Raw genomic sequence first — 26965 nt, 5'->3', positions numbered from 1 at the left:
ACGTAAATCCTAATTGAGACACATAACAAAATAGGTAACTTCTAAGTAATTCATAAGACATAGCATTTAATAAACATCTATTAGAAAATCTCTCTTTACATTACTCACCCTTAAAAGCTGACATTTTATAATTGTGTTGTATACCAGCAACTATATCCTTCCAAAAATCAAATGTTTTTTGACCATTGTTCTGCTAAAAAAAAAAAAAAAATTCCGAATGTTAACATATGTAATAATTCTGTTTTCAAGCCCAGTAGAAAACACTTGCCAAACCATTACAATATTACTGTAATCTAAAACTGGGACTCATATTTTATGGGGCGCCTGGGTGGCTCAGTTGGTTGAGCATCCAACTTCAGCCCAGGTCATGATCTCATGGTCTGTGAGTTCGAGCCCTGCGTTGGGCTCTGTGCTGACGGCTCAGAGCCTGGAGCCTGCTTTACAGGCTTCACAGGGAGCCTGTGTCTCCCTCTCTCTCTGCCCCTCCCTTGCTCATACTCTGTCTCTCCCTCAAAAATAAAACATTAAAAACAGTTTTTTAAAAATAAAAAATAAAACTGGGACTCATGTTTTAGAAAAGGTAATAGATGTACAAACTCATTCTTCCGAATGATTTAAAAAAAGAAATCTTCCATGAAAATCACTGTTTTATATATATATATAGTGTATATATATATATATATATACACTATATATATACAATATACATACATATAACTAAATATTAATATAGCTCATATAGCCCAAATAAAATAGAAATTTCCACTCAATGTAAAGTCTAAAAATTATGTATTTTAAACACATGAGAAAATTTATGGTGTTATAGCTTTTGAGATATCAGAATGTGCCTCTTCATGTAGTGGGGCATCAATGGGGCTAAGAAACTTCAACTCCTAAAGTCCTAAAAGCTGGTTACTTTAGAATTCAATGCACATTTACCTGATTTCTATATAAAAGAGCAGCAAGTCTCTACAGGAGAGAGAAAGGAGGTTCAAAACCCAAAATGAGGGGCGCCTGGGTGGCTCAGTCGGTTAAGCGGCCGACTTCGGCTCAGGTCACGATCTCACAGTCCGTGAGTTCGAGCCCCGCATCGGGCTCTGTGCTGACCGCTCAGAGCCTGGAGCCTGTTTCAGATTCTGTGTCTCCCTCTCTCTCTGACCCTCCCCTGTTCATGCTCTGTCTCTCTCTGTCTCAAAAATAAATAAACGTTAAAAAAAAAAAAAAATTAAAAAAAAAAAAAAAACCAAAATGTACACCATTTTTATTCAGATTTCTTTAAACCAGGAAGCAAGTAACATTATATTAAAACACATAACCCTACAACCCCTTGCTTTCTTGGAAACATTAACTGGTGTCCTTCTAGCTAAACAAAGACAAACTACTAGGTATTTGTATCTAATTATATAAGCTCTGAAATATTTGAGGACTGATAAATTTGCTTGAAGTTACTATGAATAAAAAACTGACTCCAGCTCACGTAAATAACTTCTACCAACATACTAAAATTACTGCTCAACAGAAACTTTCACAAAAACATGACTAATTCTGGTTCAAAAATAAACCATTATCCATGTTCAATTATCAACATGATCATTATGATTTTAAAAGACAACATATGCAAAAAAGAAAAGTAATTCTGACATAAAACTGGTTTCTGTTCACAGGTCTTAAGCCCTAAATAAGTATAACTTCTTGGAACCAGACATCTATTCAATCTTCATAAACAGTATAAAGTCTGCATGCATCAAACTGCTCAAAATGATGAATTTTAAAACTCCATCTCATTTTTTAATTTCATATTATTTAGAATGCTTAAGAACAGGTGGAATTTACTTAATTACTTTTTTTTTTTTTATTCTGCTAATGAAACCAAGAAAATATTTGTCCACCTATGAGGTCTGTTTTCTTTTTAGACTTTTGCACCCCCTGCTGGCGAATAGGTTTATTATCCTTGAGAAAAAAAATAGTCACTGCTACTTAATTTTCCCAAAATACTCGACCAAATTTTGTTTTTCTTCCTCAGTCACTTCTACAACTACAGAGAGGAAACTGAGTAAAATCTCAACTCAAAAGACATATATAGTTAAGTCCTCTGATTTATGACTAAATACATACCATAATTTCTAAAAAATAAGCCCCTGCTCACCTTTGTTAAAGAGTCCACGACTCTGGCACATAGAAGAGCTCCTGGCAGGTCAAAGTAGTTATCATAAAAATAATATTTTCCTAAAAAAGAACAAAAACTTAAACTGGAATAAATTATTGCCTCATTTATGTGACACACAGAAACCTGGCTAAAGAGACACTAGATTTTGGGTTAGTCACTTAAAGGGACCTCTATTTCAATTCAGAATGGCTCCATTACAGGCTACCATTGTCTTTTTTTTTTTTTTAACGTCTTTTTTTTTTTTGAGAGAGAGAGAGAGAGCGAGAGAGTGAGCACATGTGTATACATGCAGGCAAGCAGGGAAGGGGCAGAGAGAGAGGGAAAGAGAGAATCTCAAACAGGCTCCATACTGTCAGCATAAAGCTCAATGCAGGCTTGATATCATGACATGAACCGTGAGATCAAGACCTGAGACAAAATCAAAAGCCAGATGCTGAAGAGCCTAAGCCACCCAGGGAGCCCCTATTGTTGTCTTTTAAAGAAGGTTTAAGCTGCAAGAAAGTTAAAATATGATATCCATAATTTAAGGATTTCATGAAAAAAAGTGCTTTCATGTAAAAATTAAAAATAGATTTACCCCAAATATAAAATGGATTATGAAAAAGCCACAATTTATGTTATCAATGTCACTGAATTCCAAAACAATCAGTCTAACACTGGAGTACCATGAAATAATCAATACAACAGTGCCTTTCCATAACTGTGCTGGCTGGTCCACCTTCAGTGCAATGTGAGAATAACCAATGCACTGAGAGGAATAAAAAAAAAATAGCACATCATATCAGGACACAGTATACTAATCTTAGAAAATCTCAGGAGCACAGGACAGGCACTCCAGGATCTCATGGAAGAGAGGAATTTAATTTACCCTATTTGGCCCTAGGACAGAATCAAACTTGAGCCCTTCCTTGGTACAGATGTCACTTTCGAATCTGCCATCCCTGGGCAGACACCTGATGACCCATGTCACATCCCTTTGGCTCAAGTCTGATCCCAGCCATGGCCGTGCTAAATGACATCATCCCCCCTAAGCACACCTGTGTCATTCACTTTCCCCAAAAGCCTGTGGAGTCCATGTGGCTCACGTGGCAAGCTCCAGGCACCAGTGGATGAGCCTCAAGTTTAGGAGACAGTGAAGACTTCTGTCCCTTGGATTGACAACTCTGGGAGGTATTCTCAGTGCTTCTCAGAAGTCCCAGTGGAACACAGCCCCCATTGCTCCTTCCTTCCGTCTCATCGCCTCTAACATCTCACTCCTGTTTACCAGGACTGAGACCAACCACTTTGCTTTGGGCAGGGTGCGGGGTCCCAATGTCATAACCCTTGCACAAAGAGGAATCAAACAACCAAAGGTGAAGCCAGATTTTAGTTTAATGTAAGAAAGTACTTTTCAAATGGTCATAACATTGAGTGCACTATTATAAGTGCCTGATTTCGAGTCCTCCCTTTCTCCCATTTGTAATGTATGAGGTTCTGGAACACGGCTGTCTTGCTCTTTAGTGTCCACTAAGCGCAATACCCAGCATATTGTAGGCCCTCAATATGTTTGTTAAGCGAATGAATGAATGATCTAATAGTGGAATGGACTTCTAGAATGAAGGAGTGTCATGGGTAAATTAACAGGAGAAAACTCTCTGCAGGGGCCAGATGTCTATCCCTTTAACTGCCATTTAATGCTTTTTACTTCCTCATATCAAATTATTAAGAACATAAACGAAACAAACTCAAAGTTCTTCTGTTAATTCACAAAATGGCTGTGTGGGTTTGTGTATCCTTTCCCTCAGTTAAAAACAGTTTGTTTTTTACTCTTTTGCAGCTGAAATTATTGGCAATTTTTCATTTTTTCATTTTATTAGACTATTTTTCATTCCTAAGAAAGGTTAGACTGGCTTTGTCAGCATGAGGAACCAGGATCTGGAGGAAGAGAGAGATAATATAACATGTACATTTCTGCTCACACTTTGCTGTGCTGTAAGGCCACATAATACTCCAGGGTTCCCAAGACCTAAGACAGTGGGAACAGCTTTCCAAGGTACATTAATCTGTGCTGTATTTATTCTCTTGGCCTATGACACCAGAGTGGCCAGTTGCTCTGGGCACAGTAGGAGCAGCAGGTGTCCTCATCACCAGATATGTGCCCTTGCTTTCCCCTCCCCTTTCACTCCCTTTATGGCCATTAACAGATGAAGTTCAGTTAAAGAACTGAAACACTGATCACGAGTCTTGGTTGGGGTCTAAGCAAATAACGCAGGGGGTTAATGAAACTCCCTTCCACAAGGCAAGGGGCTGACTCACTCAGCTATCAAACCTGGGCTGGATGACCACTCTGTGGACACACCGAGACTTGTTCAGTCTTTACCTGTGAACTGGACCAGGCTGCTCTCAATGCCTCTTCCCACAACAAAACTCCAAGACTACCACATGAAAGCTTTGACTCTCTCCTCCTTATAAGCAGAGAGCTCACTGGCAATGAAGGGATTAGTGAGCTCAGTTCAATGAAACAAGCCTCCACAAGAAGATAAGTCCTAAAATCGTTAGGCTGTGCTCACAGAGAAACTGCTCCCCAAGAACCCAGTGCCAACAACTATGTACTTTACAAACCACATATTCTTACTGATAACAGAACAGAGGCACACAAATGACTGAGGGCAAGAGAACAATTTATGTTAGCTCACTTCTCCTGCAGGTGAGTGATATCATCTTCACTTAAATATGAATAAAGTGATGCCAAAAGTGGCTTAGTAATTTGCCAGATCACTTGACCCAGCAAGGAACAGAGTCAATATGATCCAGGACCACCTGCCTCCACGCTCCCTGTGGTTTCCGCTATACCAAGTTGTTTCTCCATAATCCACCAGTTTAGAGGGAAACAAGATCAAAAGGACTTGCTCTCTGGAAATCGGCGGGAAACGAAAACCATACTCCTGCCAGTGCAAGAACCTGAAAAGTGATTATCAAGTAAATGGTCAGTAAAATGTCTCTATCCATCAATGCTTTAAATTCCCTAAACATACTGGTAGGGAATGCACTTGACAATGCTCTACTTAACTCTGGGGATGAGTACGCTCAAAGTAGACGGAAACAGCTAAACCAACTGGTGTTCGTGAAAATAAAGGTTTTATTTGGCAATACTGATCAAATTTTAAACCTACGTGTCTTTAGAGCAACTGTACTTCTAGGAGTGTACCCTGAATGCATTTGCACAAAAGTGAAAAATATACATATATGAAAACATCACTGCAGGCTTGTTTGTAATGGCCAGACACTAGACACAAAGTCAGTATGCACTATGGACGGACTGATGGACAGCACTGGATGGCAGAGCACAGCAGCATTTAACAGACTGAAGTACACCTCTGTGTGCGAATGTGACAGGATCTCCAAGATGTCAATTAAAAAGAGCACAGTACAGAAAATGTATGATTCCTTTTGGTATTTTTGAGAAATAAGTTCAAGGAAAGGGGATTCTGGGGCCAGGGGTTGGAGATAATTACTCTTCATTTTACTCTTTTCTATAATTAAATTTTCTAACCATTTGCTCACAGTATTTTTTTTAACGTAAACAAAATTTAACTGGATTGTGGAATCATAGGCCAGTTTTTTCTTCTTTTATAGATCTCTACATTTAAAAAAAGTTGTATTAAAAAAAATAAATAAAAATAAAAAATAAATTAAAAAATTAAAAAATTAAAAAAAGTTGTATTACTTTTTAAAGGCAAAGCTTTCCCTTACAACCTGGCAGAAACAAAGGCCTTTGTCATGTGTCACCACCACCTGATCACTGAGCACAGGAAGGGGAAACACCTCCCTAACCAACTCAGTTAAAGAGGAGATAAATTCCAAGGTCATCCTCAGAGCACTCCTGGCTATACTGAGCACCAGAGGGAAGCTGCTGATTCCAGGAGGTGGCGCCCACTAGCAGCCAGAGGAGTGGGCAGACTGTGGGTCCTACTGGGTGAATGCTCTTTTCTTGGCTGAGAAATACTTTACTCCTTTAATGTAGTTTACTCCTTTAACGAATGGATGGCAGAGTGAAACACTTAGCTCTGTGCCTGGCCTTTCTGGGAGGAGGGCAGCTATCCACAACTGACTATGTCTGGAAAGACAACAGCAGTCCTCTATCCTCAGCGGAGTAAAGGGCAACAGACACCCATTTCACTCCCACTAGCCATTTGGACTTGAGATGTGTGAAAGCATTGTGTATTGATCCCCAATGTGAAATACGTTTTCCTACCGATTTACTTTATCAGGAGTACTCATTTCCTGACACTTTGATCTCAGTACAAAAGCAAAACAAACTCTCAAAAGACAGAGAATGTTACAAACAAACCTAATTATAACAAGGAATAACTCCAACTATATTCTTACTACATTTTCTTGGTTTTTTTTTTTAAGATTTTATTTTAGGTAATCTCTACACCCAACATGAGCTGAAACTTACAAGCCCAAGATCAAGAGTCGCATGTTCTACCGACTGAGGCAGCCAGGTGTCCCCCGCCCCTGACCCGGTCACGAAATTTTCTGAGGAACAGGTGCATTTCAAAAGTGTAGTGTGAAAGAAAATGGCACAAACATTTAGAACAAATGAAAAACTAACAACTATAACATAACAAGGTCTATTTGTTTATAATAATGTCTTTAGCATTACTTGTTAATTTATGCATATCAACATCTACAAATAAGTTTTGAGAAATCCATTCATGTTCTTTAAAGACAATGGGAAGAAAGATATGAAAATATATGAAATCATTTAAAATAAGGGAAAAGAAAAGACAAAGGCAGAAGATACTAGAACTGAGAGTAAAGAAGAGAATTCAAGAAAACAAGAGAACAAGCAAACAAGAGAGGTGGGTAGTATGAATACGAGGAGAAATGTGTAATGGAGAAATAAAAGGACTGAGCATGTAATAAACTAAAAAAAAATACAGAAGACTGAGGAATGTATTATTCCTAGGTGCTAGTCTTTTCACTCCAGAACAAGTACAAGTAAAAGGAGCAATCAATGAAACCCTAAATGAAGCAGAACCAACTCCCAAACAGGTATCAGACACAAGGAAAGCATCGTATTCCTATCACACCACGGCTGCCCCCTGGTGTAAACTGGCTGACAGGAGGCAAGAATGGCACGCTTCATGCCCTCATGCCCCAGGTTCAACATCCAAAACAATAGGAGACGTAATGGTGCTGCCCACCCCCCCCCATCCCATGAGCCATACCTGATCGGCAAGCCATTCCCGTGTCAGACATGAAGTATTTCCACTCCTTCCCGCCATACTCCTCTGCCAGTGCCTCTGGAGCCATCATCTTTGTGCCATGGCTTGCTCTGGTTTGGGGAGATGGGAGGGGCAGACACACAAATGCAACAATGAAAGACAAAACCAAAACTATACAATGCTTTACATTCTTTTAACTATGATTGAAGAGAGCTAAGTACACTGTTAAGAATCTGATAGTTGAGTTTAAGGTCCTGGTCAAAGCTGCATTGAGTATGTATACATACATACTACACTTCAGCTCTAGTTGCCCAAGGCAAGAAACATGCAAATGAATAACAAAATAATCAGAAGGGGAGCCACACCTATTGTAGTTATCTGCACTTAGCATGAGGTCCAGGGGAGAGTATGAGTTCATAGCGTGCAAAAAGAATGATGTATCAAAAGGGAGAGTAGGTGCCAGGGTAACCTGTGCTGAGCGTCCTTTCCTTCGACTCTGATCACGTCAACAGAAATAATAAATCGCATAGCTGTGGCCACGTTGGCTTGCCTCTACTATGGGTGCTGGGGGAAAAGCGGATGCTCACACCCTGGCCCGCTCTGTAAGGCTCAGAGCAGTGGCAGCGGCAGCTTCTCATCTGCTTGTCCCACTCCCCCCAAATACTCCAAGTGCCCAGTGCACCCTGAGAGGAGGGAAGGAAAGGGAATTAGTACTGAGTGTGAGGGAGACTGATGAGGGTTGGAGAAGCCTAGAAAAACTTCCAGAAGGAGCTAAAATACAACAGGAGTCTTGCACGAGGGGGACAAATTTGGATAAATGGAGAAGGAAGGAGAAGTGTGCATAGACCACCAACTCCTACCCAACATTCATTCTCTTCTTAGTAAAAAGAAATCTCACTTTATTCCAGGCAACTGTGCACTCATCTAAAACAACATAATCTCCAGGCTCTTTTGCAGTAGAGGTGATCAATGAGATGAAGCAAGTTATTAAAATTCTCCTGAATTTCCTGCAAATATTTCTAGTGAGCCGAATTTAAAAGAACTAGACCTTTAAGTCCAATGCTTCTTGATCTGTACTTAAATCGTTAAAACAATTCATATGAAGAAACAGAGGCACATGATCTGTCATCTGAATGATAAAAATAATAATCTTATTTAACCCGTACTTAACAATCAAATGCTATATAATAACAAAGTGTCCTGGAGAAAAAGTTTAGATTTCACAACTAAATTTTATTACCTGAGCACGGTGCCATTATCTGCCAATTTAATGAAGTTCCCATCTTCCAGATCCAGTGCCAAGCCCTTGCAACTAAAAATAGAAAAATTTGATTACTGATCAATTCATAGATTCGGCTAGCCCCAAGAAATAATAATCTATACTTCCAAAATGTCACAATGCTAAAAGGGATTCTCCCATGCAGGTGAATGATATATTGGTTAAAAAGACCAAGAATATCCAAGAATTCTAAAATTTAATAGCATCCACAGAGCAAGTATGTAAGGAAAACTGCCATGTGGGAAAATGAGAGACAGCATGTTTAGTTTGTAAAATCCTTAAGCTTTAAAAAAAGAGGAATTCAAAAATTAGAACAAAAAAAGGAACATTATTTCATGTCTCAGTTAAAATGTTCAAGTATTTTTCATTAAATAAAACACACACATACACACACACGCGCACACACATTTAAATTCTGCCAGATAAGCTCTTAGCCAGAGTTTCTCCTATATTCTTTAGAAATTGCCTCGATTTAGGTCAGGTTTTAAAACCTTGCCCTCTGGGCAGGGCATACTATTGAAAACCACTAAAAGAAAGTCAAATACTAAGTTTCAGGTTCCTCACTGCAAAAGACTTGTGGGATTTGGGGAGAGAGGTGGGTACAGATTCATTTTATGAATAATAAAGCAAGGAAGTATAATGCCACCAAATACCAAGAGAATTAAACAAAAATGACAGGGTACTTTAGAAGCATTACTGACTTTGGTCCACAGTAAAATTTCCAGAGTCAGTGGTTTTATACAGTGAAATATTTGTGTTTCTTCTTTTTACAAAAGGGATACATCAAAAAGGACTAACCAAACACTGCAGAAATATATAATAGATGAACATCATTGCTCTAGAATTACTTTTGTATGTCTTTTTCATGTGTTTTAGATTTATTATTAATTTTCAACTGAGCAATTTTAAAATGTTAGATTTTTATTTTGTTGTTTAGATAAGGAAGAGAGACAAAATAAGCCTTGGCAAGTAGAGAACCCTAAGAGTAAGCAGTAAGAGTCTTAGAGACAGGAACGTTTACCCAAATTACAGAAAACCAAATGTCCCAGTTCAGACATTTATTCAAAACATGATTCTTCCTCTTCTACAGTTCAGTATTTGAAGGGCAATAAAGCAAACTTTCTTTTTTAAGATGTAAATTTTAAAGATAGTTCTTAATAACCTCTGAAACTTATGACAAACTTAAGCCATACAGAAACATCCAAATTAGTCAAGAAGCTTTTAGCCTATTTACATATTTAATTAAACAAGTCTAAATTTAAAGTAGAAAAGATTTTAATTAATGAAACATAAAACTTTTAATAGAGAAAGCATTTTGTCTTTTGACTCAGTTTCACATTTCACTTTCTGTCTCCACAGAAGAAGCATTAAAATTTTATCAGCAACATTTAAGAAACAGAGGGAATGGGCAGCCCTTAAAAAAAAGAACTTACCAGAAATCCCAATCCTCTGGAGTCACAGTTAGTAATTCTTTGTCATACCCTTTCTCCTTGACCAGGAACTGAGCAAAGCTATTATAAATGAGCTATAAATAAGGGGAAGGAATAAAGAGAAATTAAATATAAAATTCACTATTCATTCTGAATTTCACAGACTTGAAAACCTACTGGAGTTATTCATGGGGCAGATGGGAGAGAAATATCTCTAATTGTGAAGTTCGGCAGTTTAATCCCCTTGTACAAGCAATTTATCCACCCCTGAAAGCCCCAGGTAGCTGTTGTGTCTTTTTCCACTGCAGAATTACACCATCAATATACAATTACATAACCAAGGATGACTACTATCTTACTCCTGAATTCTAATGGGTTGGAGATCATTAAGACTTGAAAGCTTTGTAAACTCATTTTAAACATATAGACCACTCTATCATTATATCTATCCTTAGCCCATTCTTAGTGGAAAGTGCTTATGAGGCACTGGGTTTCCCCAATTCATAGATTATTTCCCCGAATAAAGGACATCGAAATTGTCACTAAATTGTTTTAGTTTTGTCACTGTCACAGGGGAGTCTCAAAGGGAAAACACACATAGAGACAAGGCAGATGATCTGAAGGAGGAATCAAGGAGCTTCCATCAGATACAGGAAATACCTCTTATTTCTTTGCTTAAGGAAACTGAAGGAAAAGGACAAAGAAAGCTTCAGGAAACAAGTACAAAGATAAATGCTCTGCCGATGGTTGATAGAACTTCCGATTTCTCGACAACAACAAAATCCCAAGTGTTGGGGTAATGTGTCTTATTTTTCTCTAAAGAGTTGGCTTGATTTTTAAAAAACTGTGTATACCAAACAAAGAGTAGGCAGAAGGTGGATGAAGGTCCACACTGGCCCTACCCCATTCTCCTTCCATGAGGGTTCTTAAGTCAGCATCAGATGCCCTCGAACCTGAGGCAGAATGCTGGTCTGGGGTCTGACTGAGCAGTGTCCGAGAAGATTCTTGAGCAACTCGACCTTTTTCCCATATGTTAACCCGTGACAGGTTTTGGCAGCATGAGACAGCACAAGCGGGAAGAGAGCAGAGACACAGTAAAAGGAATGGGAGAAGGCCTCCCTGAGGTGATGATGTTTACACTGACCCCTGCAAGATGTAGCTGTTAGCTGGGTGAATCCAGAGGGAGGGGAGCACACCAAATCCAGAAACCCAGAGACCCACACACTTCTGGATTTGGGAGTTGGGTGTGAGCATCAGGGAACGAGTGCAGAGAAATCGAAAGCTCCCTGTCAGGGGCACCGGGGTGGCTCAGTCGGTTGAGCGTCTGACTTGGGCTCAGGTCATGATCTCAAGGCTCGTGAGTTCGAGCCCCGCATCAGGCTCTGTGCTGACAGCTCGGAGCCTGGAGCCTGCTTCGGGCTTTGGATTCTGTGTCTCCCTCTCTCTGCCCCTCCCCCGCTCATGCTCTGTCTCTCTGTCTCTCTCTCTGTCAAAAATAAATAAACATTAAAAAAAAAAAAAAAAGCTCCCTGTCAAATAGAGCTGTTCTCTATCCTAAAGCTAATTAAAATCACTATACATGTACTCCCATGCAATGCAATGTGACCCTGATCCAGGTCAGTTGTTAACAGGCTTACATTATGTCAACACTACATATCAGCACTTCTCAATCCTGGCAGTGATTCAGAACCAGTGATGGCTCCTAAAACCACCTGGAAATTTCAGGCCTCCAGGATAGGGTGGGGTCCAGGTGAGGCCATACAGGATTCCTGAAGTCCAGAGATGACTGAAAATCATTGGCTTTATGCGTTATATGGATTTTCATTGAATCATTAAAAAAAAAAAATCAATCAAAAATGGACTGAGTCACTCTGAGGTACAAAGTACTATGGATAATAAAAAATACACATCATGATCCTGACTGCAGGGAACCAGTGCTGTGGGATTAACAGATGTAAAGTGCTTTAGAGCAGTGCCTTACATACAAGTAAATTCAACTGAAATATTTGCTATTATCAGTCATACATATGCTGGTTTAAAAAAAAAAGTTCTGATAAGTACCTTTGCCCATTTCCACATATCAATATTCTCACCACAGCCAGTTCCAAGCTACCAATGCTTACTACATACCATTAAACCTGCCACCTCACGTCAAGGCACTTTACTCGGTCTCGGACAACAGGAAATTCTCACCCCTCGACAATACTGATAAAGATATGGGCATATGATGCCACTGAGACTTGACACCTTCCTGAGAGAAAAGGGCCTTTTCCAGTAGGGCTGCCGTTAGGGGCATCCACAGCTATGCTCCTCACCTCGCGGAGAAGTTTCTATGATGGGAGAGAATGAGGTCAATGTGTGGGGAGAACCAGAGAATGATGGTGCTGAGGAAAATAAGGGAGTCTTTGCCTTTGAAACCTGTCCTAGTCCCAAGGCCCGAGCTCTTGGATCTTTTTCTTATACTGAGTTACCCCAGATGCCTTCACAGCACAGGGCCTCCATGACCAGCCCTCTTCCTCTCCCAGTGTCTCACGTGCCTAATAAGGCACACTGAACAGCAGCTGCAAATTGTGAGCTGTATGCAGACTACAAATTATGTTTGGTTCCCACTTAAGGTTGCCAGATGAAACATGAAATGCCTAGCTAAATTTGATTTTCAGATAAACAACAATGAATTTTTTTAGTATAAGTACATCCCATGCAGAACATACATATAAGAAAAAATGGTTTTGTTATTTGAAATTCAAATTTAACTGGTGCTGTATTTTTCTTCACTAAATGTGGCAACCGCATAATCCTGATGTGTTTGAAAACAAATTAACATTTAAAAGTTGAGAGACTTCTCATACAAGTTCAGATTCCTAACTGGTCTTAAAAAGAATTAGTTCTTTTAAGAGGCTCAGCCCTGGGACACCTAGGTGGCTCCATCGGTTAAGCTTCTGACTTCGGCTCGGGTCATGATCTTGCAGTCTGTGAGTTCAAGCCCCGCGTCAGGCTCTGTGCTGACAGCTCAGAGCCTGGAGCCAGCTTCAGATTCTGTGTCTGCCTCTCTCTCTGCCCCTCCCTTGCTCACGCTCTACATCTCCTTGTCTCTCAAAAATAAACAAACGTTTAAAAAAATAAAATGAATAAAAATTTAAAAAAGGAGACTCAGCCCCTACTTCCTCATGGAACTTGGCAAGAGTCAAGTGTGGCTGTGCCTTCAGAAGGCAAACACACTCTCCTGGCTATCCCAGGCCCTGCTCCCACTCACAAACGGGAGTTAACTGCTTGGCCCCTTACCCTTCTGAGTCTGCAACCCCAGGAGAGCACAGGGGTCATCATTTCTAGGATGCCTTTCCTGAGCCCCCAGGTGAGGTAACACATCCAGTCCAACATCTGCACATTTTGCATTTATTAAACGCCTATGATACTGATGGGAGAGGCACTCAGTGTTCTATGACGCAGTCACCACCGACTTCTCCAACATCTTCTGCAACTCCCCACCTGCCGCGTGACACGCAGCAGTTCCCTGAATTGTTTCTCGCCTCTGGGTCCTTGCCCTGGCTAGATTCCCTCTGTCTGAAGTGCCCCCCTCTGCTTCCTCACCTGCCAGCTTTAACTCTTGTGTTGGAACCCAGCTCAAGCATCAAGTGTCACTCCAGACCTCTCCTCTGGGCTTTCTGGCTCACATAAAGCATGGTGGTGGGAACAGAAGCCAATTAGCAGGGTGACTCTGGATAAGCTGCTTATTCTTTTTCTGCCTTGCTATCCTCATCTCTAAACAGCGACTGTGACAAAGCAAATACCTCGCACAGTTCTTGTAAGGATCTAACCAGTTCATTTAAACTGAATGCGTATTAGAATAATGGCTGTGCCATCTTCACTTATTAAAATACCTATGTTTTTAGTCAGTTATTCCTCAATTACTTATTGAACCCCGTATGTGCCAAGCACTCACCTCGGCACACAGAACACACAAGAAACTATCAGAGATACTGATGTCAAGGAGTCATGGCTCTAGACTCTAGGGGAAGATTCTGACAGGTTCACAGGAAATTTTAAGCCATGTGTAAGTGCTATGAGAAATTAACGGTTTTGTGTAAGATTGGAAGATGGGCTGGTGTGGAGGGAGGGTCTCCAGACACTAGGGGCAGGCAGTCTGCAGCAAGGTGCAATACTGCCCTCACCACAGGGGGCTGAACTGAACTCTTCGGCATCCTCCCCCGTTACAACGCCACCTGCAGGCCCGTGTCCATCTCAGCATCCAACTCTGTTAAGGGGCTCAGCACACTGCTGGTATTTCATAAAGGATTTCCGAACCAAACAGGATCCGTAACACACTACTAGGATACTTCCGATCTTTAAGCCTCACTTATATTCGAGGTTTGTAAAAAAGAATCCTTTTACTGGAGGGTCTTGCATTCTGAGATTTTTATGCTCACATATGCACAAAACGGGTTCTAACATGACAGTGGTTTAACTTTCTTCAAAAGAATCTTTGACTAAAAAATTCCTGTGATTTTTTTTTTTTTTACAATTAGTTTCCTTGTGAAACCAAAGTAATGGGGGAGGAAGGACAATTCCCCTTAGGGTGTGATATCATAAATACTCCACTCCCCCTTTTTCCCAAAGTTCTGGGAGGACGCAAACTTAGTAGACGGTTGCTAGGATTAGAACTTATTCAGAGAGCATGCAGCACGTAGGAAGTGCGCAATAAATGTTTATTTTCGTCTCTTGGTAGAAGACAAAATTTGGGCTAAGATTCTAATGACTTTTCGGCTAGTGCTTCTTCAAAACACCACACAATCTCTCCCTGACTGCAGTGTTTAAAAACTGACAGGTGGTCGCGTGGACACGCTAAAAGAAAACTGCACACAAGGAAAATAGAAGCCCAGGTGGCTGCATCGGAGCGCGGCTGGTGCCCAGAATGACTTGCAAGGAAGTTCCAAGGCCAGGGTTCTGCAAAAGACATCCCCAGTTCCCCTGGCCCCGCCCTGCCTTCCGTCCCAGGAACCGCTTCCTCATCCCGATTTTGCACAGATTGCCCCTCTGCCCCTTTCCTTCCCACCGTTCTCTCAAAGTTGGCTAAAAGCTGAGCTCCATAAGCCGGTGCCGACGGCTCGGGAGGGGCCCGGGGATGCACATTTCCGCCCAGCCTCGCAGTGGGAGGCCGAGTTCTGCGCAGAGGCGCAGCGGCTGCAGGGCCCCTGGCAGCGGTCGCCGCGGGAGCCGGGAAGAAACTCCAGCCCCGGCCGCCATGGAGGTGCACGCCGTGCGCCCCGGGCAGCCTGCGCCACTCACCACCGCGCTCTCGGGCAGGTTGTAGCGACACAGAGTGTGGTCCAGGTCGAAGCCGACCACGTCGCAGGCGGCCAGGGAGAAGTGCTGAGCCATGGCTGCGCTGGAAGCACCGGTGAGCGCCTCAGGTGCCGGGAGGGTGCGAGGAGACCGCGGACGGGACGCTGCGGGACGCTGCGGGACGGGACAGGACGGGGCCCGGCAGGGGCGGGACGGGGCACGGCGGGGCGGGGCTGCGGCCACCCTCAGGACGCAGCGCGTCTGCCTCCAGCGCTTCCCGCGCCCGCGAGCGCCGCCCCCGGCCACGCTTCTCCCCGCCCCTCGCGCGGCCAGCCTGCCGGCGCCTTCCCCGCCGCTTCGGCGCCCTGCGTCCCGCAGAAGGCGGCCGGCCGGCTCCCCGCGCCCTACCGACGTCCTTCCCACGCCCCGCAGCCCCAAAGGCGGGTGTGACCGGGGGGGGGGGGGGGGGTCACGTCACCACTGCTGAACCTGGGGCTACAGATGAATCCCTGTTGGCACGTAGCCCTTGCCACAAAATTAACCGGGGCTCCCCTTCGTTAGGAAGGTGCCACAGAAACCAGGACACTGTAAAGTTAGACCCGACCCTTTGCTCTTGTGCGGAATAAGATAAGATGGAGAAAATTCTACCCACTAATACCCTCTGACACAGTTAGCCTAGAATTTGGAAGATCTTTTTGCCCACGTGCTCTCTATGAGTTGAATCTTTTTGTATCTTACTAAGTAGTCAAATAGATCTTTCACTATTTCACCTTTTGGAGTGAGTTAACAAATAGTTTTTGGAAAGAGAAGGACCATTTTTGCAAAAATGACACTAATGATTAAAGAAACCAATGTTGGCTATTTTGTTATTTGGTTATTCTTTTTTTATTGTAATGAATTTTTCAATGAAAGGACATCAGAAAGTTGATAGAACATGCTGCAGAGTAGAGAATTTTCTGCAGACAGATGGTTTTCAGATTTATAGTGCACAAAATGATTCAAGTGACAATTATCTGAATTCTCTCAAGGACTGTGTATAGCTAATATCATTTTAGATGTATAGGAGAAAAGTTAATTCATTACATACAATGGATGCATTTAATTTTGAGAACCCATATGAAAGGCTAGGACTTTGAGATCTTTTAAATTGTTTAAAAGAGAAAATACAAATGTCATTAAAAAATACGAGTCTATTATCTTTGTACTACTTCTGTGTTAAATTTAAAGGAAAGCTGTCCAATGGAAAAAAAAATCAATAGTTATGACATAATGAAAATATAATTGATTGAGAATTACATTTAACCCTTACTAATACTAACCCTTATGAGGCTAATAGACCAATCAAGGGATTAATTTAGTGCAATAAATAGTTCAGTTTGGTAGGACACTTATTATACCTAGTGGACCCATTGAATAAATTGAATACTTGTTCCATTATAACTCTTAAAAGCCCCAAACAAATCTCTCTGGAATAGGAAGAGGAAAGAATGCTCATGAAGATGGAGCTGTTCACTGATGAGAGCTCAACAACCATGTTTTTAATGTCTGTGAATCAAAAGAGAAAAAGCTGGATTGATTTACAGCTTGTACTTATTTCCCTTTTATGACTCTGTTGTCCCTGGAGCATTGACTTCAGCATTCCTTTTTGCCCCCTGCCAAATGCCTGCCAAGGTCAAGCTACCTGGTAGAGGACACCTTGAAAGCCACAAGTTTCCTTGAAAGTTACCTTGTTTTAATGTAGGATAGGGACTTCCCTTAGTAATGTAAATGCACAAGTGCATTCATTGCCAGAGGGAAGTGTACCGAAGGATTGTTTTTCAAGATGTAAGTGGCCCTGGGACTGGAGTTGACCCTTAAACCTGGACCTATCTACTTGCTGAGTGTCAACTGTTACATTTCTTACATTCCTCCTGTCCATTCAAAAAGCTCTCTGCTAGAGTCTACGATATTTACATACTGTGGGAGAATTTAGCAAACAGTGCACTCCAATCATCCTGAGAGATCTTACTCCTCCTTTGAGCCCTGTTCACCTTTCCTGGCCTCTACCTCAAACCTCAGTCTGCCTCCTTTAAGGACATGTGAGATGATTCCCCTAAACTTTTATCACATGTACTGATAAAATACCACAGCTGTTCTATTATCAAGCAAGAGTTCAGTGTTCTATTTAAACCAGTTAATTTCTGTTTCTTTGAGTGATATATTAAATATGTCAGTGTTGTGGACTGAATTGTGTCTCCCCCCACCCCCAACAAATTCATGTGTTGAAGCCCTGAGCCCCAATGTAATTATATTTGGAGATAGGGACTTTAAGTATGGTTAAATGAGGTTGTAAGGCCCTAATTTAATATGATGGTGTCGTTATAAAAAGAGGAAGAGATACCAGATATACACATGCATCGAGGGAATGCCCTGTGAGGACATAAGGAGAAGATTCAGTCTGCAAGCAAAAAAAAGGTTTCACCAGAAACCAACCCAACTGGCACTTTGATATTGGACTTCAGCCTTCAAAACTGTGAGAAAATAATTTCCTGTTGTTTAAGCCCCGAAGTCTGTGGTATACTGTTAGGGCAGTCTCAGCAGACTATTACGGTCAATAAGGAGATTTGACTCTAATCCATGTTGTGTCAAATGCCGAAAATAATATTTGCATTTGCAGGATCCCTAAATGACATGAACTTATGCTTCAGTTTTTTTCCTTAGGTTATTTGTTGGTTTTCAGAATTTTGGTACGTTTATTTGTGTATAATGTTAGTACTTTGCTGTGAAGTTTTAGGAATTGTTTAGTATTCTGTGTACTGAATTTTTTTCTTATAACCAGAAAGTTATGAAATAATTCAGCAATACTCAGAAGTAAGAAATTACATTTGTTGCTGATTTTCTAAAATTGAATTTCATTGTTAACACTGACGTACTGACGTACATTTTAACCTACCGTTAATACTATAATTTAGCAACTTTAACTTTAGATATGCCTTTTACTTGTTGTTTACCTAAAAGTAACTTAGTGATTAGCTCGCTTGTTTCAGACTCTAAAATAACTCACTAAGTGACCTTTTGTGGATTTAAAATACTGCCATTTAATATCTACATTGTAAATGTTATTTACCAAACTGTTATTTTGGTTGGGGAGTGGGGGGGAGACCTGTTTATTGTTTCATCAGTTTAATTGGTTTTTCTAAATACCCCAAAGTAAACATTGTAATGTTTGACTTTTTATATAATCTAAACTAATCTAGACATCTTCCCTGGATCATATAATTTGCTTTGGGAAACAAAAAATTTTATTCAGTAATTTGGAAAAAAAACAAAAGAGAAGGCCTAAAGACGTAATAATGCCTAAAAGTTCATCTCTGTAGCACTTAAATATTAAGTCATTGAGCGAAATAGAACCAAAAACTGATTTGTAATACTGGGCTGTGGCCATAAGATGGCAGTAGTTCTGCATTAGGAATATTTTTCATTTGATTGCTTTAGTAATCTTAAAATACTTAAGTTTCTTAATTTAAAAAAAAAAAAAGGTTATTTTATACTCTCCCTTTCTGCTCTTGCTACAAAAAGAGATGCCTCCTTAGAAATTTTATTGTGGTTTGTGTGTGTATGCATTTATTTCATTGTTGCGTGTGCATATATATTTATTTTTGACGGAGGGAGAGAATGCTATGGGATGAAGTCCTTTAGTAGGAAACTTCCCATTAAATAACTAAATGTTTAAAGTAAATGTTCTCATAAATAACTAAATGTTTAAAGTATGAAATGAGCTCCTATTTTAGCTAAAATACTGACAGGAATGTAATTCAGAATGATCTCTAATGATGTAGCAATAGATTGAAATGTAATTAATTAGGACAAAGGTTGAGTTTTGGGATCAGGTTCAAATAATCTACTTTAACAGCATGTTATGGGGAATCTTGATTTACCAGCAGGTAAGTTGGAAATAAAGTGTGGATAAAGTCAAGGTGAACTCAGCTAGTTCCAGTTTAAACTCAGTTTCTCTTTGATGGATTGTCACTTCAGTCTTCCCTTTTTCTTCACTGTTTTTCTGGGAGGTTTGGGAGTTCTAAATTGCAGAAGGGCTTAACATATTGCCAAGGAGTCTGGGAACAGACTCGGGCCCTTGGCTAACGGCATCCATACAACAGCTTCTCCATCCCTGTCAGTATTTGGTTACCTCTGGCCACATTGGCCGCACTGTCAGCAACCAGTCCTGCAGCATAAACTCTGAAACACCTCTTGTTACAGTGTCAACAGAAAACGGTTTAGTTTTGATCCAAGCCATGAGACCATTTCAGGCTGGCCATTCCACATTCAGCCAGCCTCTGCTCCTCTCTTGAGCAGTCCCAGGAAACCTTCACAGAAAACTTTTGGCTTTGGAGCCACAGAAAAGGGAGGCATGTGTTACAGTGTGGGAAGGTGGGGTGGCTACCTCAGATGCCCTCTATCTAGATGTGGCCCACCATTTCTATCCTAGTGATTGCTCCCTGTTATCACAGGATACTCTGCAAAGCTGTTTTCTCTCAGAATTGACAGAAGTTGTTGGATGAAACCAACTTAAAAAAAAAAAACACAAAACTTTTTTATAATTAACTTTTTCTTGCAGAAAGCCCAGAACTTGAAAAAAGATGTGTCCTGGCATTTGTTATGGGCTGAGTTGTGCCCCCCAAACTAATATGTTAAAGTTCTAACCCCCCAGTACCTCAGAAAGTGGCTATATTTGGCGATAGGGCCTTTAAAGTGATGATCAAATTAAAAAGAAGCTCTAGGTTGGGCCGAGCCATTTTGATTGATGTCCTTATAAGAAAAAGAAATTTCGACACACAAAGAGATACCAGAGTCACCAAGCACAGAAGAAGAAAGACCATGTGAGAACACACCAAGAAGGCGGCCATCTGTAAGCCAAGGAGAAAGGCCTCAAAAGAAACCAAACATGTTAACATCTTAATCTTGGACTTCTTACCGTCCAGAACTGTGTGAGACAAATTTGTGTTGTTTAAGCCACTCAGTCTGCAGTGTTTTGTTATGGCAGCTGTAGAAAACTAATGCAGCGTTCAAGACTATTTTTCTACTGTAACAGTCTGGAGTCCATGCTGGAACACAAAACCAGGAAATTGTCTCTCTTGTCTGCTACAGAAAATCTTCTTGTGAGGGCTGGGCCTGGAGAAAACGATTACTACTTTTCTAAACGGTGGGGAAATTTTGAAATGAAGAAATCTCAGTTTGGGGCACCTAGGTGGCTCTGTCGGTTGAGCATCCGACTTTGGCTCATTTCATAATCCCACCAGTCTTGAGTTTGAGCCCCTCTTCAGATTCTATGCTGACCGCTCAGAGCCTGGAGCCTACTTCGGATTTTGTGTCTCCCTCTCTTTCTGCCACTCCCCCTGCTCACGTGTGCTCTCTCTCCAGAATAAACATTAAAAATTTTTTTACAGATATTTTAATATTCTACTAGTGTGGGCAAAATCTGCAAACAAATAACGATGGATACATTTAAGTCAGGCCTTCTTATCTAGGGTTTGGTATTCCTAAGGGATTATGGGAAACTTAAGAGATGTTTTTGCAGGCTGGTTAGCATTTTTGGTGACAATAGCAAAGAATATGTGAGCACAATGAAATGGTTGTTACATCCATGGCCCTTTCATCTTTTTCCATTTATGTTTTTATTCCAAATTTTCAAATATTTAAGTATGTTAAAGTTTTGAGTCTTCACGGGCATCCAAATATGAACATATTTCAGGCATGCCTTATAAACTGTGATTCACTCAATGTGGAGTTCCTGTGACTCAGGTAAGAATCCGTAAATTCTTTATCTCCAAACCTCTTGAGCAGCATGTTTACTTTTATGACTTGAATGATTGAATGCACCTGACCTGTGTATTTTCATCTTTGATCTTTCTCCAATCGTGTATTTCTCATGATGTACAAGAGAACCATTAAATGAATAACAAACACCTCTCCTAACTTGATATTTTTGATTCTTTAATTACTTTGTCCCAGTTTTCTTATCTGTAAAATCAGATATTTGAAACTTTTCTTTAAAATAATTATATTTATTTAATATTTGAAAAAGGCATGAGAATTGAGTATCTCATGCTCATCTACCCTTCTCCACTATTGTTTTTTTTGTCTCCCCTTAACAAAAATATTCCACACCAACCCTTTAGAAAAGTAATGTGTAAATGAGTATCTGTAGTCTTAGATATGATTTATTATGTGTTGACATATATAATCTAATTCTAGGCATCTAGGATTTCTGTTAAGAATCTCAGGTAATAGAGTAACTGCTGGACATTGACTATGTAACAGTTTTTCTTCTCTTGGCAAAGTGAAAGGGTTAATAAATTATTACTGTACCTAACAGACAGGGTATACTTACTGTAAGACTCTAAACATTCTCTCTCAAAAGAAAATGTAAAATAATGGAATGTGTTATGGTCCTGTGAGAAATCTATGTGTTCAGAAGTGGTACTAACACACTTTTCCATAGTTTGCCCTGCTCCTGTCTTTCAGCCAAACATTCCGACCATCGTTTCCTCTACAATGGGTTTGAAAAACATCCAATTAATACAAAAGAAGGTAGAAAGAAGAAAGGAATACTGAACAGACGAGAGCAGTAGAAAGCAAAAAACGATGTCTCCAATATGGTAGATTTAAACACAAGCATATTGGGGCGCCTGGGTGGCTCAGTTGGTTAAGCATCCGACTTCGGCTCAGGTCGTGATCTCACAGTTTGTGAGTTCAAGCCCCATGTCAGACTCTGTGCTGACAGCTCAGAGCCTGGAGCCTGCTTCAGATTCTGTATCTCCCTCTCTCTCTGCTCCTCCCTGTTCACAGGCTGTCTGTCTCTCAAAAATAAATCAAGATTAAAAAAAAAAATTTTTTTTAACACAAGCATATGGGTAATTATACTAAGTGGTAAATGATCTAAAGACTCAAAAGAGATTGTTAGGGGTGCCTGGGTGGCTTGGTCAGTTAAGCATCTGACTCTTGATTTCGGCTCAGGTCATGATCTCCTGGTTTGCGAGTTCGAGCCCTGTGTCAGGCTCTTTGCTGACAGCACAGAGCCTGCTTGTGATTCTCTGTCACCCTCTCTCTCTGCCCCTCCCCTGCTTACTCTCTTTCTCCAAAATAAATAAATAAATAACAATGAAAACATACTAGTTTTTAAAAAAGAGAGATTGTCAGACTTAACCAAAACAAGATCCAAGTATATGCCATTTAAAGAAACCTACTTTACACATGAAGATATAAATACCATCTGAAAAAAATTTGAGATGCATTATAAGGTATTTGCTATCAAAAACTTTAATATAGTGATTTACTTTATTTTCTTTAAGATGATTGCTATTTAAATCTTAAAAACACAAAAAGATATAAACAAAGAACTAAATTTCTAAATTTGTGTAGTGTTGGATCTTTTCATCTAACAAAATCAGTTTAGTGGTCAAAAGACTTGTTAGGAAGCAAAATGAAAGTCATGTATTGTCTCTCTTTGGTTTAAAGTTGCTTTTAAAGCTCCTTTCTCCTTTATTCTCACTTACCTACCCACTGAAACATATTGGGATTTGTGGAAAGCAACAGCCACAAACATATTCTGGTTGGCCAATGTGGGTTTCCACAGGATAGATGGTCCCCAACTAGGCCACATCTGTCCCTTTCTCCATCCCACAGTTCCCACTCACAGGTGGCTCATAGTCCTTCAAAAATGTGGCTGGGTATGTCAGGACCTGGGGTGGGCAGTACAAGGACCAATTGTCTGGTCATTCTTTGGTTGATGCTTCTTAACCCTTTCACCATTTTCAGTGAGATAAAGGAAAGTTCTTTTGATTTTGGCCACATTAGCTAGTTCTGCCTCATGTTAGAAACACTAGTTAGAAATGGAGTTGGGTGATAAGAAATCCTCTCACTTCTGTAAGATGCACATCTCCTGACACTGTTTAGCCCAGCAGTGAGTTTAGCTCAGGTAATGAGTTTGCACTCATGGAAAAATGACCTTATCAAAGGATCAATCAGTCATTCATTTATAAACTCTTATTGAGTATGTCAGATGTCCTCGGCTTTGCCTGTTCTGTGCACCAGAATCCCATCGACAATATTAGCTAGATTTCAGAAATTGAACTATAACAATACCTGAGAGGAAGTCTTGAACTAGGGTCTTTAGGAAGCTACCAAACCATTTTAGCTGAAAATGACTTAACCTATATTGCATACTCTATGGTGCACAATTGTACACCTGAACTTAAGCAACAGAGATGTCATATAGTGATGTGTGACATTCATTTCTAGCTTCCTTGTCCTTAAGAAGTTACCAGAGTTTTGTTGTTGTTGTTGTTGTTATGGTAAGATAATGCTCTTAGGTCAAGCTTCCTCTTCCAGATGTAGCTTGTTTTATGATCCTTGTTCTACTCCAGTGTGCACTGAGATGTTGAGTTCTCAGGTCTGTTCCCTTATTACTATTTGCAGAAAATTCATAATTCCTCAAAAGTTAGTATAGGTACCATGTCTTTCTCATGGATAGGTTGTCCTCAGCGCAGAGCCTGAGACAAAAACTTGGCTGCAGGTGGTTTATTAAGAGACAGTCCCAGAAATCAGCAGTGAAATAAGAGAGTAAGAGCCAATAACAATACAAAAGGGTAACATCAAGGTCACTCTTGTAGGCAATAGTGGCTTAATTCCACTGGCATGTCCCTTGAAACACAGAGGATCTCTCCCAGAATTATCCACCAAAAGGAACTGTTCTCTTGGCTCTGTTCTCTTATGCTTGAGGGTTACCCACCACCTGACTTTCAGGCTGTGTTTGAGTTTGAGCTCCTCTAACCCCAGAGAAGACCATCAAACGCAAAGGAAGACTTTGCATAGCTTTATCGAGGTGGGACACTGTTAGTGTGAGCTCTCATGTGAGATGTGACTAAAATCGGAAGTGGACTAAAGAGTCGTGATACAGAGCACCAGTGCCATCTGCTACAGTGGCTATGGTAAAAGCTTACCCATTTCAGTGTAGTCAATGAAATTTATTCTACTCTATAAGGATTTATCTGGGCATGGTGTCACTCTGTTGGTCAGTCTGTCTCCAATCCACTGTTCATTCAGTACCTTCTCTTTCTATTCCATCTGTGATCTACCCTGTGTATTCTCTGCCCTAATTCAAACTAATAAAACTCTATGGAAACTCCCACAAATGTTTTAGTCCACTGCTTCCTGAATTTGTTCACATCATGGCTCACGTAGAAAATAGTAATGTTTACTTAGCACATTGGAGCAAACAGAAGAATCTGGCCCAGATAAGTGGGGCAGCCTGGGCTCTTGAAGTTCTGAGACTCCTCCAAAGTTGACAGGGTGGACCTGATTAATATCTTAGGATAAATAGAACTAAGTGTGTTCTGTGCACTCTGTTGGTTGAAATACTATATTGAATCAGGGTTTTTATTAACAATTTTTTTAGTGTTTATTTTTAAGAAAGAGAGAGAGAGACAGAGTGTGAGCAGGGGAGGGGCAGAGAGAGAGGGAGATACAGAATCTGAAACAGGTTCCAGGCTCTGAGCTGTCAACACAGAGTCTGACACAGGACTCGAACTCAGGAACGGTGAGATCATGACCTGAGCTGAAGTCGGGTGCCTAACTGACTAAGCCACCCAGGTGCCCCATTCAGGGTTTTAGTTTTAAATAGTAGTAAACTCTTGGCTTCTTAGTTTAGTTTGCCACATGTTTATTGAGAGTCTACTATATGTCAGGCACTATGATAGATACCAGAATACAAACAGTAGTACCTTCCCTAGAGGGGCTTGCAGTTTAGAGAGGGAAATGACATACAATCTAATAACTACAATATAATACTGTACATAAAATACAAAGAGAAGCTAGTCTGGCATGGCTTCTTCACCTCATGCTGTCTACTCATGCCCAATATATTCTTTCCTCCTGTATCAGTCAGGGTTTTCCAGGGAAACAGAGTGTGTGTGTACATAGAGTTTTATTGTATGAATTGGCTTATGCAATCATGGAAGCTGAGACCTGCTGTTTGCAAGGTAGAAAAGTACGGAAACCAGTGGGATAATTCAGTCCAAGTCCAAAGGCCCAAGAACCAGGAGCCCTGATGTCTGAGGGCAGGAGAAAGTGGATGTCCCAGCTCAAGCAGAGAGAACAAATCTGTCCTTTCTCCACCTTTTTTTTTTTTTTTTTTTCCCTGTTCAGGTCCTAACAGATTGGATGACATCCAGCCTCATGGATGAGGGGGATCTTCTTTACTCAGTCTGCTGATTCAAATGGCAGTCTCAGGGCGCCTGGATGGCTCAGTCTGTTGGGCGTCCGACTTCAGCTCAGGTCATAATCTCGCGGTCCATGAGTTCGAGCCCCATGTTGGGCTCTGTGCTGATGGCTCAGAGCCTGCAGCCTGTTTCAGATTCTGTGTCTCCCTCTCTCTCTGACCTTCCCCTATTCATGCTCTGTCTCTCTCTGTCTCAAAAATGAATAAACGTTAAAAAAAAATTCAAATGGCAGTCTCTTCCAGAAACACCCTCAAAGACACATGCAGAAGTGTTTTACTGGCTATCTGGGCATCCCTTAGCCCAGTCAACCTGACACATTAAATTAACCATCATACCCCCTTTTATTTGCTGCTTTCCATTCCCATGCATGCTACCTCCCACATCACCCTTGGAAATAACATTTAGCTGCAGGAACCTGGAGATCTCTTTTCTTCCTGATTGTTTTATTAGTATCTGTTTTTGTGTCAGGCTTTTCAACTAGTTGTAAGTTATTTCACACTGGGCACTGTGTCTTGTTCATCTTTGCATCTCAGTTCCTAGCACACAACCTGGCACATAATGGCCATTGAATGAATGAATTTCCATTTCCTAATTTCTACATATTTATCCGCTGTGAAATTTTGAGTGAATGCAAGGAACATTTTATTTGTAGGCAGGAGGCATTGTGTTTCACTCTGAATTCCATGTTCTCAGTAATCAATAAATCAGGATTTACATTTCACAGGCCTATAATACAGATTTTAATCACTTAGAGCGACAATTTCAGGCAGTGTTCTGACAACCATTAATTTTTAATTCTGTCAAATACTAGTGTAAGTGTATGAGGCACTAATTTTCAATTTGACCTTTGGTAGACTTTTCACTTTCCACACCAAGAGCTCACATGCAAGCTGTATTGATCACAGGGTAAAAATGGCCTAAGCCAACATTTTGGGAACCTAAGAATTAACGTACCCAGCAGCACTTAATTTTTAATAGTACATCATTTAGAAAAATACTTATTTTAAACACTTTGGTGTTTTATCATGAGGTTCACAGAATCCTCCCAGTTTCTATTAATAGATTCTGACTATATTGAGATAATACTGCCTACCAAACTCTCTTCACTGTGACTCTTGACCCTTGGAAAGGATTATTTGCTGTGATTTATTCTTGTTCTCAAAGCTGTATTTTAAAAATATCATTTGGGCATGTAAACAGTTCTTAATGAGAATGTTTGAATAAATGCTGCTGATAGTGAAAGTGTCAACATATGCATAATTTATTATTAGTCTCTTCTGGAAATTAGCCAGGTAAGCAGCATAAACAGCATGTCCATTTCCTCCTTTTATCTTTCT

At 40.5% G+C, this 26965-nt stretch overlaps 1 protein-coding gene across 2 annotated transcripts in view; it reads right to left on the bottom strand.

Annotated features, from left to right (window-relative positions):
- NT5DC1 (5'-nucleotidase domain containing 1) overlaps nt 1-15591 on the bottom strand; it is a 138999-nt gene extending 123408 nt beyond the window's left edge. Inside the window, exons 1-6 of one of the 2 annotated variants that reach the window (XM_078447238.2) lie at nt 15373-15591; nt 10093-10184; nt 8621-8692; nt 7384-7490; nt 2147-2226; nt 109-193 (exon numbers count right to left, since the gene is read on the bottom strand). In XM_078447238.2, the coding sequence (XP_078303364.1) occupies nt 109-193; nt 2147-2226; nt 7384-7490; nt 8621-8692; nt 10093-10184; nt 15373-15465 (529 nt within the window). In that variant the 5' untranslated portion in view covers nt 15466-15591. The remainder of the gene's footprint in view (nt 1-108; nt 194-2146; nt 2227-7383; nt 7491-8620; nt 8693-10092; nt 10185-15372) is intronic. The other variant, XM_078447239.2, reaches the window with a different exon arrangement.
- Nucleotides 15592-26965: the final 11374 nt, after the last annotated feature.

This window comes from Panthera onca, chromosome B2 (assembly GCF_046562875.1).
Source record: "Panthera onca isolate mPanOnc1 chromosome B2, mPanOnc1 haplotype 2, whole genome shotgun sequence".
Classification (NCBI taxonomy): Eukaryota; Metazoa; Chordata; class Mammalia; order Carnivora; family Felidae; genus Panthera; species Panthera onca.
The sequence above is the reverse complement of the archived record's forward strand: the minus strand, read 5'-3'. Positions and strand labels throughout refer to the sequence as shown.